The 12,638-nt window shown below is 38.8% G+C and overlaps 1 protein-coding gene across 4 annotated transcripts in view; it reads left to right on the top strand.

Annotated features, from left to right (window-relative positions):
* Positions 1-12,638, top strand: part of MBNL3 (muscleblind like splicing regulator 3) — a 74,168-nt gene that overhangs the window by 26,519 nt on the left and 35,011 nt on the right. For 3 of the 4 annotated variants that reach the window (XM_040265269.1, XM_040265267.1, XM_040265268.1), the window contains exon 1: positions 11,338-11,496. In XM_040265269.1, the coding sequence (XP_040121203.1) occupies positions 11,443-11,496 (54 nt within the window). In that variant the 5' untranslated portion in view covers positions 11,338-11,442. Of the gene's footprint in view, positions 1-11,331; positions 11,497-12,638 lie in introns of those variants that run through there. The other variant, XM_040265270.1, reaches the window with a different exon arrangement.

Genomic DNA, 12,638 nt, shown 5'->3' with positions numbered 1-12,638 from the left:
TTCTTCTAGAATGAAATCTGGTTTACCTTGTATAAGAGACACATACACTGGACTCTTTCTCGGCAAGACACCTTTTCTGAAGTTTTCTAATTTTATTCTGATTTTCAAGAAAGGCACAACGAAGCTAGAGTAGATTTAACTTTTCCCTCACCAGAATAAGGATTCTGCTAATTAAAAGGCAGGGACTAGACCTCAGAAACCTTGTTGTGCTCTAGAGGGTTTATGTTTTTAAGAAATACTGCATCCTTACAAGTGTTCTGTTCTCCCCATAATTCTTGTTCTAACTGCTTAAACTGACTTGTGGAGTACAATTAATAGATTTTTTTAAAACTAATTAACTTTAGCTGTCCTTTGCTTCACTTTGTTTTAGATGTGGAGATAGGCATTCTCTGGCAGAGGTCTTATTTCATCTTCTCTGTAAAGCTATGAGACTTTTATGGTTGAGGGATTGATTTATTTTAAAACATAAAACTTCCACTTATCATTTTATCTTCTTTAAACAAGCCCATTTCTAGTTACATTGTTTGTGGATGGCCTTGTTTAGTTCTTTAAATACCAGGAACAGTTTCATCATCATCAAATATTAACTGCTCACTGAAAGCAAAAGGTGAGTTTAACAAGGTTGCCATATTTACCAAGTGAAACTGAGAGATCATTTTAAAACATTTCTTTTAAAGATGTCTCAGTAGTTTTCATCGAGAAGTTTTCTAATTCTGTTCACATCTCTGAAATACATTTTGGATGAAACAGTATATTTGGTAGATATTCAGGCCAGGCAGAATAGATCTTTATTTTTAAAGAGAAAGAATTTATATCAATAAACTGATTGTTTTTATGTCAGAACAGAAAGAGCAACTTGGCCTAATAAAGAATCACTTGGCAAAAAAAAAAAAAAGCCACTTTATTTAAATACACACTGCATTTGGAATTTGAAGCTTTCTTTGGAGATTGTCTGATACTCTTAAATGCCTACAGTTTAAATAACAAGTTAGTGTAAAGGGATATTTCAGCAGGACTTTTGGTGATAAAAATATATTATCATTAACGAAATGTAGACTTAATCCATGCCTCAGCATATTCTCATGGCAGTCCGTGTCACCCAGTAAACCTTTCTGCTTGGAAGCTTCATATTTGTTACTAATTAGGTAGTTGGGTAGGAGCGTGAGAAAAATGCTTAAAGTGCGTACATTTGGCTCTATTTGTTGTTTGAAATATTTCTACTTATGAGTTTAGCAAGACCCTGTAAACAGCCATTTGGTATGCTTTTAAAATTCTTTATCTGAAAGAAAACTTAGGTTTAGGGGGGGAAAAAAGCAAGAGAGGGACTGATTTTCATCTCTGTGCCTCTAATTTCAAAAATATATAGGTAAATCAATAACTATATTTGTCCTTTATATAACCTCTGGGTGGAGGGGTAGTGGCCAACTCTAGAGATGTAATTATTTAATTTATTCTTAGCAGCATACTGAGCTCTGCAAAGATAAATTGTTTAAATCTAAACAATAATCAGCACCTTTCTCACCTTTTACTCCCCTTCAGTTTGCAAGATACTTGTCTACATTTAATTCTTCTTTGAAACTTTCTTTTTACTTCGAGACAGGAAATTTAATTTTGCCAAGTGGAAACCGCAAGGCTTAAGTTTAGTGCACAACTAAGACCCTTAGGAATTGAAGGGATTGCCAAATACCTTCTTACTTCCCAAGTTTTAGTGCCGTTAGAACTCACTAGAGACCCTTAAGTCATGGAAAACCTAAAGGTAACTGGCATGGTTTCAAGGGTTAGAAGTCACAGTATAGGAAAGCCAGTTAGAGAAGGCTTGAAGTTGTGATTTCCAAAGTTGCCTGAGTGAAGCATTCAAACAAAAGAAGAAAGCGCAGCAGCCATTTGGAAAGCTCTGGCAGAACTTACAACTTTGGCCAGGGGTGCTGGGAAGCTGTGGGATCTTTGTAGCCATCATAGGAAAAATCTCCATCTTGTTAGCTGTGTGGAGATCAAATATGGACAGAAATGTTCAATGTCATTTTAACGGGCCATCCAGTTCCTTGGAGTTCACTGAATGCCATGGGGCTTGCTTTGAGCTTTAAAAGGAGGAAGTTGAATTAAATTACTATTTTCATAAGGATTCTCTAATGAGATACATTACAGGGTATCTTATGGAAAAAAAATGAGGGAATGGTTTCTGCGACTGAACTGTGTTTCTTAGTTAGAAATAAAAACCGGCCGATTTCTTTATTTAGGACGTGTGAGAGGGAACCTTTACTCTGCTCTGGTGGACTGTTCATCTCCAAGAGGGGAACAGAGTGTGCCATTCCTTACAAGAGTTTCACAAGGAAGCTCTGTTTCTGAGGCTCCTCTCTTAGGAATATTACACAGACTGATTTCTAAGAGCCTTTCCAGCTTTTCCATTTAATGTTTTTATGACATGTTGTCTATAAACATATAAGCTTCCCCAGTGAAGTACAATTTCCTTCTCTCTGATCGTACTAATTCTGACTCTGATAATCCCAACAAAAGAGCCTGAAATCTTAATAAAACAAATTCAGGACTGTGTCTCGTAACTGATTCCTGTTCACCACTGCCACTGTTGTATTATACCTAGTCTGTCATGCGGGGCTGCTATGAATCGCCATTTTTCCTGAATATATTATTTTGTTCATTAGAATTAACCATGCTCCTCTATATCTGCCTCTGTTTTAATATGAGTAATCAAGGCTTGACTGTAAAAGACATCTATGCAAATAATGGCTATTCATGCCGTTTTTTGCACGTTGTGAATATGTATCTGCATCCATCTTATGTGTGCTTGTAGAAACATGATGCTTAAGCAGATGTTTTCCTGAGCTTCACTGGATGACTTTTGCTTGAATTTGAGTATGCCACCGACAGGACTGAAGAAATGAAAGTTAATCTGCTCTCCTCTCCCTCCCCCTGCTTAAAAAAAAAACAAAACTTTAAAACATAAAAGCCTCCTCTTCCTGTAATAATTCATATGTTCAAGAAAATTTATATAGACTTAAAGAGTCAGGAGATCGGCACAGTGGTCACTCACCACGCCCTCCCCCCATCCTAGTCCAAAGGAGGAGCTCTGGCAGGCAGGCATCAAAGTCATTTGAATACACAGTTGTTGCGCCACAGTGGTTGGGAAAGTGGAGTGGCTGACTGGGTAGAGAGCCGTGTGAAGCTTTTGGTGGGAGGAGCCAGGGAGTAAAAAATTGCTTTCTCCAACAGTCAACTTCCTTAAATTCCTTGCAGCTGGTCAGGTAAGCTGGGACTGAGAGGGCCTTCTGCTTTTCTCTGGGGGAACTGAAGGCCTAGTAGAGCCTAGGCTGTTTCCAATGGAGGGGGCTGCTTATGACCTTAAGGTAAAGGGAGTAAATGGGTTTTTGAGGATTTGACTTTATTTAGCTTAACTCACTGGAGTGGATGAATAGATAGGGAGAGAGTTGTCAGATAATATTTTGTATGGGGCATACTTATCCTTAAAAAAAAATGAGCCCTTGTTTATGGGAAATTCAAATGTGATTGGGAGTCCTGTGTTTTCATTTGATAAATCTGGCAACCCTAGGTGTGAGCCCAGATGGAAGCCCTAGCCGGGAAGAAAGGGTACAGGCAGCCAGTGTCCATTCTGTCCTGGTTCTGTCTCGCTGTAGTGACTGGACGGGTGTCCAGAAAAGGGAGCTGAGGCAACACTGAGAGCCAGAGATTTGACTGCCTAAGGGTGGAGGGAGACACCCCTTTATGTTGCTTCCTAAGGAAGCCTATGTAGTAAGTAGCTTCTTGAAGTTGCATGATTTTCTGTGTATTTTATTTCTTGGAGTAACAAATTCAATGTCATTCTTTTTATTCTTTCCTCTTTTTCTGTGTTTTAATGACATTTTCTGTTGGCAGCCATCAACTACTTTAAAGACAGTTTCCATGAATACTTAGCATCAGAAATGCCTCTGACTTTTGGTAACTTGGTACCAGTGTGCTTCAGTTGTTTGGGGGTTTTAATTTGATTCTGGTTGTCTGTTTTGTAAACAGAGATGATAGATTCGTGAGGAACATATTGAACAGATATCACATTTTTCTCAAGCAACTGAAGGTGTTAGACCACAGGGGGAAAAATTGGGAAGTGGGCAGGGAGCAGACCTGAGGTATTGGGGAGGCAGTCTTGGTTTCACTATGAACAGCAACTATGATTTTCGGTGTTATTTGTTCTTCAGAAAAAGTTCAAGCTCATGATTATTTGAGAATCAATGTTTAATGTGAATACAGCTGAATATGGGTCTTAAGCATAGCAGAAACATTTTTGTTCTAAGAGGTCAGTAGAGATGCACAGGAAGGCCTCACCCGATGTGATTATACTAAAGCCTTATATTCCACCTTTGTCTAAGTAGCTTCAGGGAATTTGACTTGCAGCTGGTTAGAGAAATGAAGAGTGGGGATGGAGCAGTTGGAGGAGGCACTTTATTCTAAACTGACTCTCAAAAAGCAGTGCTCCCCTTGGGCAAGCCCAGGTGTTGATTAAATATGAATCTGCTGCAGGTTCCTTTATTCAGTTTTGTAGGGGCTCTATATCCTGGGGGGTTCTTGTGTCTGCGTGCCTCGGGTTCGTTATATTCCTGATTCAGTGTATACTGAATGACCAGGAATTTTCAGCCATGATGGTCACATACATGTCAGAGTATATAGTCATTTAAAAAAATAAGCAGTAACAAATGAACTATTTACTATACCTGAATAAAATAACGGTTCATTTGAATCAGAAAACCAGGAACAGCCTCAGTCATGTGTTGGCTATTGTTCTCTTCTTGGAGGAAGAAGAAAGAACTTGGGGAAGGAAATAGCAAGAGAAGCAATTAGGCTTCTAAGGCAGGCTTAGTGTGATGCCCTATAAAATTATTCCCACAAAGTTTATCCACTCAACAAACTTTTATAGAGTAGTCACTATTCACCAGGCACAGAAACAGCCCTGAAGGTTCAAAGATGAGGAAGATACAGTCTTGCCTTTAAACAAACTCAAAGTCGAATGGGGAGATAGGCATGCAAACAATTTATCAATGTACACAGTGATAAGTGCTATGATAAAACTGAGTACAAGATGCAGCTGGAAGCACAAACGAGGGAGAGATAAAAGGGAGTGGGGGAGTGGGGGTGGGAACATGGTTTCAGGAAAATCTTTATAGAGAAAGAGTCATTTGAACTGAAAATCCATATTGGGTAGCGAGAGTCTGGAAACTTGGCTTCTGTCCTTACTGAGCTGCTTGTTAATTAGGACGAGCCACATCATCAATTTGGCCTTCACTTTCTCTGTAAGATAAAGGTGCAGGAGATGTTCCTTAAAATCCGGTTCAGCCCTACATGTTTCAGTTCTGGTAATCAGGTTATCTCATGGGCTGTTACAGAGAACAACAGTGTGATTGTTGAACTCCTCCTCCCTTCATCTTTTGGAGGTCACCATTCGAAAGCTTTCTTGAGGCAGATAGGCAAGAAACTTCTGCTCTCCTCCCAGCTTCTTACTTATTCAGACTTGGTCTCTGGTTTGCACCAAAGTCGTTGCCCTCTGTATATGTATATGGGATGTCAAAAAAGTAGAGTTCATGAGTTTGGGATGAGCAGATGCAAAATATTATACAGAGAATGGATAAACAACAAGCTCCTACTATATAGCTCAGAGAACTATATTCAATATCCTTTGATAAACCATCATGGAAAAGAATATGAAAAAGAATATATACATATATATAACTTACTTTGCTGTACAGCAGAAATTAACACAACATTGTAAATCAACTAGACTTCAATAACATTAAAAAAAAAAGAGTTCAGGAGAGATGCAGTGTTGGCTTGGTGGGGAGGGGGGGGCAGTGGAGTGCTTGCCTGCCCTCTCCATGGTGGAGGGACGGTCAGCCTCATTAATTTTGCCTTCAGTATACTCAGGAAATGGTTTATTAAAGGCTTTTTAAAGAAAGATTTTTTTGGTCTGTATCCCAAGTTTAAATTGAGTTATATGTAAGATTTTAAGGATGCTTTTTGTGTATATATCTTAGTATGCATAAATGGTACAATTCTGGAGGATACACATTTTTATAAAAACAACTCTTAAGAGAAAGTGGGAAATTGCCATTAGTGTGTTGATATCTGGCTGATACTCAGTTTATGTTGATGTTGCCTTTTAGCTGTTTCAGATTGTTCCTAGCCTTTAAAAGGTCCGTGATGGTTGTAGGAACCAGGCAACCTAGTACGGATCATGTGTTATTCTAAAATCACTGTTACTTCCTCTGAGAAGCCATGTCCGTGCATGTAAGTATGTTTTAGTTGGGCAGTATAATCAAGAGGTTTTTTTCATTTAATACATGATCATTAAAATGAAATCATTTTCTTATAGAAATCAAATCATCTATTTGTTGGCTTTATTTAACATTTAACTCTTGGTAGTATAGCAGAGCAATGAGATGTCTTTGAAAAGGTAATCCAGTTATTATTGTATTTGAGAGGTTCCCCCCCCCCACCATAATTCCAAATGTATTTGAAGAAGCAAGTCATTCTGCAAACAGCTGTTCCTGTTAAGATACTGGTGACTGACAAAGGGTAATTTTCAGCTTCCTGGGGTCCTTTTCTTATTCTGATGGATGGTAGAGCTTTGTCTCATGAACATAAAAAAGTACATTTCACAGGAGTTTTCTACCACCAAGTGCTTGGGAAGTCTTGTCTCTGACAGACTCATTCTCAAAACTCCCAAGACTTAGGTGGGATTTGAATCTCTACAATGCTACTTTTCTCTTTCAGTTGAAGGCTTTGTACTGTGAAAAGCCTGAAGGTAAGGAAAAGGAATAGATTGAATTTTGGAGGTTGTATGAATGCTCTGCAACTGTTTCCTTTGTCTGTCATCAACTTTTTGATGTATTTCAGAAATTTCATTGGTCATTTTCTCCCCGTGCTGCTTTTTGGGTGCTTTTTTCAAAGAGAATAGATGGAATAGGGGAGCAGGGAGATGCATAGATATAGTAACACTTATTTCAGCAGAGAATCACTTTCTTATCAAATCACTTTGCTATTTTCTTGACTCAGTATCACAGTGAAAGATCTGATGAGAATGATTTGTTCTTAAGGCCAAAGGAAATGGAAAAGGCGTGAAATTGAGGCAAGCCTAAATGAGCTTGCACTCTGATTTCTTTAATTTTGTGAGTCTGCACTGAGCACATGGCAACTCTTGAACCTGTGGGTCTAGAAGGAGGTTGGACACCACTGACTTGGCTTGGGAAACCCAACAGGTGATATTTTTCTGCCAAGATAGCTTCTGGGCTGTTACAGATCTGGTGTGATAAAGTCTTGTGGCCCATTCACAGTGCTTAGCTGGCCTCTGGAAAACGTCATAGTCACTGGTTTTCCAAAGGACAGAAAAACACTAAGTGATTACGTACTGTGCTGGGCAAATCCATCCTTTGCCTCCACCCCATCTCATCCATACGTGCGTATGAAATCCTTAATCCCCTACAGGGACTAAAAGCAAATGTTAGCAAATGTCAAAAACAAAGTTTGCCACCCCCTCCCCAACTCCAATAAAAGTATTTTGTCCTATAATTAAGTTTGGGCGTCTTGAAGAATGAATACAGAGATTTATTGCTACCGAGTGTTGTACATATATTACCCTGAGTCCTAAAGTTGTTTTGAAAAAATTTAAGGGGCTTGGCTTTCTTTTGAAATATTGTATTCCAGAGATAACATTGATATTAAATTATTTGGTCTCATCTATTTCGATTGGAAATGCAGAGTTTTTTCTCTTTTATAAGCGTTCTTTAACATGAGCAGCAATCTCTGGTAAGATAGTGGTGTTGTACATTTGCATTGTTATAGAATTAAATTATGGATTCTGTCATTCAAAAAAGAATGCTTTATAAATCAAGTACAATCTCATAACTAAGATGAGTAAGTTTTTTTTAAAATTTTAGGCTGCCTCAAATTCCATACTTTAGTTTTATAACCTAGCTTGATGTGATTTTTAAAGTGTAATTCTTTTTTTTTTATTTCTGTGTACTGTGTTTGCTTTGTAAAAATGTCATTAGTTTCCCAAGAAAAAGCTTAAGAAAACTTATTATTTGTAAAGGACAGTAATGTAAAAGCCCAGAGGCAGGTAGCAATCCTTTGTGTGTACATTAGTAGGAAATGGGCCAAATAAAGCTTGTTCTCTCCCACCCTTCTCTCCCCTCTGATTACATTCAATGTAAATGATGGTACGGGGAGGGAGGTGGGAGGGGGGTTCAGGATGGGGACCCGGAGGGATGGTATGGGGAGGGAGGTGGGAGGGGGGGGTTCAGGATAGGGAACACGTGTCTGCCCGTGGCGGATTCATGTTGATGTGTGGCAGAACCAATACAATATTGTAGAGTAATTAGCCTCCAATTAAATAAATTTTAAAAACCCAGAAAACTCTAAACTGTTAACAAATGGCAAAAACTTAATGTATTCCTTTTCCTTTTTAAAAAAAATGATCTATTGTTTTGAATGCCTGAGTATAAGAGACAGTCCTCATCTAATTGGGGGTGGGTTACAGATGGTGTCCTATTTAAATGGTTATGGTTGTGTTTGCCACTGGTCAGGGAAAAATATCAAGGTGGGTTTGTGATCCTAAGGCAGTCCTGCTCAGCAAGAGCCTGGTTTCTTTTTTCAGTGCTGCTATGCAGCTATCTCAAAGCCTGGGAACTGGAGCAATAGTCCTAAATGCTAGTAGGCGGGAAGACGAAAGGTAGTCTGAGGAGAAGGAAGGTCAGGAGTAAGTTATTTAGAGCTGGTTAGGGGGCAGGATTTCTAAATGCAACTGCAGTTGGTGATTTTTAAAAAGGCCTGAAATTCAGAAGAGAGGTCAGAGATAGAGATCAAGATTTAAGATCTGAGCAATTGCAGTGAGAGATGAAACTTTACTTGGACTTTATTTCTCCAGGGGAAGGAGATTAAAGAGGAGAGCAGAGGATTTAGGACTCTACCTTGGGGAAGTAGGAGGAGAAAGAGAAACCCTGGAAGTATAAAACTGCCCTGCTTGGCTGTGGAAGGCTCTACGTGCCACCAGTTCCCCTGAGCTGTTAATTTTGACCCAGATAATCCCAGTTATGCTGGGTAAAGAATCTAGGGACTGAAATCGTGACTATCTTTGCCTTGCAGTAGATGTAGAGAGAATTAACATTTTCTCTTAGGGGGACATGTTAATGGAGGGGAGGGGGACTTCCATTACCACCAGTTTTAATGCATATGAGGATTTCCTTGGGGCTTCCCTTGTGGCTCAGCTGGTAAAGAATCCGTCTACAATATAAGACCTGGGTTCGATCCCCGGGTTGGGAAGATCCTGTGGCAAAGGGAAAAGCTACCCACTCCAGTATTCTGGCCTGGAGAATTCCCTGGACTGTATATAGTCCATAAGGTCACAAAGAGGCGGACACAACTGAGCAACTTTCACTTCGCTTATAGTCCTTATATGTGCTGAAATTATGTGGTTGTTCCTACCTTTATGAGTTCAGGAGGACTGGGTTCATACCACCCTCAACTCTACCAATAAATGCTTTCTTTTCTAAGGTACGTTGAAACTAAGATATTGTTTGATTTTATAAATAATTTGATTAAAAATAAATTGATCAAATTGGAAACAGAATGAGAAGCCTAATGGAAAATAATAGTGGCTACCTTGATTTATCAAGCTATGTTTTAAGTTATACTCAGTTCCCTGCCAGGGGAGGTAAAAGAGCCATCTCATCCCATTGACCTGATATTTAAAAGAGCATTTGCAGTGCTTCTGGTTTTGCATTATAGAAAGTGAAAATCGCTTAGTCAGTATCCGACTCTTTGCGACCCTGTGGACTATACAGTCCATGGAATTCTCCAGGCCAGAATACTGGAGCGGGTAGCCTTTACCTTCTCCAGGGGATCTTCCGAACCCAGGGATCAAACCCAAGTCTCCTGCATTGCAGGCAGATTCTTTACCAGCTGAGCCACAAGGGAACCCCAACGTTATAGGTAACTCTTAATTTTCAGGGCCACACTTTGTTCCCAGTGAAATTACAGGAGTGCTTTAATAACAAGATAACTAAATATGAAGGAGTGATTAATATAGTCCATTCAAGCATCATAAATATGGAAAATTCATAGCATGTGTTGAAAACACTTGATGAACTAACTGATTTTCTCCTGGGAATTCAGGTGGCCTAGCAACTTGCACTCTTGGGTACAAAAAAAGTTGCCTTTTTTTTTTTCCCACCCTTCCCTCCAGTAAGCTCCTGCTCTAAAGCATCTAAGCAACTGTGGGAAAAAGAATGGCTTGCAGTTGTGCTTATCTTAAAGGGATTATGGCAGACTTAGTAATCCAAATGGGATCATCATTAGCTGCTTTGTACAGTACTTGAGTTAAACAAACACAACATAACACATTTGACAATGTGATAAATACCTGGTCACTGACATCCTTTGCTGCCACACAGTAAACACCATAATTAGCAGCCATATCAGCATTTCAGTTCAGTTCAGTTCAGTCGCTCAGTCGTGTCCGACTCTGCGACCCCATGAATCGCAGCACGTAGGTAACACCAAAGGCATGTTTGGTTCCACAGGACTGCCATATGATCCTGTCTGGAAGTGCTTAAACCATCTCTAAAACATTCAAATACCTGACACTCCCAAATATACTTGGGTGTCAGTTATCCAAATGATTCAGGGCCATTCCCTCTAGAACCTAAAGAACAGCATAACTGTGAGGTAGAAGAGATTTATTCTTCAGTTAACAAAATATCAATGGATTTCAAGAAGTTTCTCACATTATATGGATTCAGGAAAAAGAACTTTAGAGCCAAAATTGTCCAGAATAATGGATCTAAAAGTTACAAGATACATTTATGTGTATATATTTAACATTTTTCCTTATTTTTCCTGATTACATATGTAGATCCACATCCTAAATCGTATTTAATTTTATGTCTCATGTTGGGAAATTCTTATTTACATCTGTAATGTTATGATTATATACTATCCCTGATATTTTATATTTTAAATGTAAGTTGATGCATACCAAAGTGGAGCAGAGCAAGGTGGCTATGAGAATGAGTTCTGGAGTCAGACTAACTAGGCTTTAGTTCTGGTTTGTCACTTGTTAGCTGTGCAACGCCTCTTCATCTTCTCATCTGGAAGATAAGAATGATGAGAGTGTCAGTCTTAGGGGGCGTGTATCAAGACAGAATACATTAATTCACATAAAGTACTTCGAATAGTTCATCCCATGCTAAGAGATAAATAAATTTTTCTTATTTTCTTAGCCACGCCAGATTTTTAAATATATTAATGTCAATTCATAAAATCCTTCATTTTTAGGGCCGGTGTGCCAGAGAAAACTGCAAGTACCTTCACCCTCCTCCACATTTGAAAACGCAGCTGGAAATTAATGGACGGAACAATCTGATTCAACAAAAGAGTGCCGCCGCCATGTTCGCCCAGCAGATGCAGTTTATGTTCCAAAATGCTCAGATGCCATCAGTTGTAAGTCACAGCTCTGCTTTTTCAAAATTGCATATGTGTGTCCTTTTTTAAGGGTGCATATCTACACTGGAATAACCTGGCAAGGACTTTGGGAAGTTGTCACCAAAGGATTGAGGATGCGAGCTAATATGTTAATTGACACTCCAAAGATGTTATGCATGTGAAGGGAGCAATCAGGTGTGTTAGATTTAAACACTGGTTGCAGGAACCAAGAATGTAGCTTATAGGGACTTCCCTCATGTTCTAGTGGCTAGGACTTCACACTCCCAATGCAGGGGGCCTGGGTTCTGTCCCTGGTTCAGGGAACTGAAGATCTTGAGTGCCAACTAAGACCCAATGCAGCAAATTAATAAAACAAAAAATGTAATTTATAGAAGAATACTAATAAAAGGAACAGGGACATTTTAAGAAGAGAGGAGGTTATTATTACATAGAAACCTTTTAATTTAGGATATTAATTCAGATAAATTTCCTTGCTCTTTGATAGTTCTCTTGCTACTTTTAAATAGATTTTTCACTTTAAAATAATTTTTCATTTAAAGGAAAGTTGCAGAGATAGTACTGAGACTTACCATATTACCCATCACCTGGTTTTTCCCACTTTTAATATCTTATATGCAGTTTATTTGTTAAAACTAAGGAACGGACATCTACACATTACTATTAACTAAACTCCAGACTTTCTTCAGACTTCACCAGATTTTTCGCTAGTGTGTTCTTTCTGTTACAGTGTCCAATCTAGAGTATTAGTGTATTTATTTGAATCCTATCTGTGGTCTCTTTTCTGGTCTGTGATTGTTTCTCAGTCTTTCTGTTTCCCATGACCTTAACAGTCTTGAGGGATACTGGCCAGGTGTTTGATGGGGGTTTTAACTTAACCTAGCCACAGAGTTTCCCTTTGGTGAAATTAATATTTTGGTGTCATTCTAGACCAATGTCTAGTATTTGTTTGGATCATTGAGTTTAAATGGATCACTTAAAAAGTGATTTAAGTATCCTACAGAGAATTCATTTTGTCTTAATACCTTAAAATATACAGTTGCAGTTTGGCCTTAGACTGTTTGAGATGGAATTGAAAACTGTCCCTGTCTACTGAGTTCTTCCAGGTCTCATATTTGGTTCCATGGTGTCTCATTCTAATT

The sequence above is a fragment of the Oryx dammah genome, unplaced genomic scaffold (assembly GCF_014754425.2).
Source record: "Oryx dammah isolate SB20612 unplaced genomic scaffold, SCBI_Odam_1.1 HiC_scaffold_23, whole genome shotgun sequence".
In the NCBI taxonomy this organism is placed as follows: Eukaryota; Metazoa; Chordata; class Mammalia; order Artiodactyla; family Bovidae; genus Oryx; species Oryx dammah.
The sequence above is the reverse complement of the archived record's forward strand: the minus strand, read 5'-3'. Positions and strand labels throughout refer to the sequence as shown.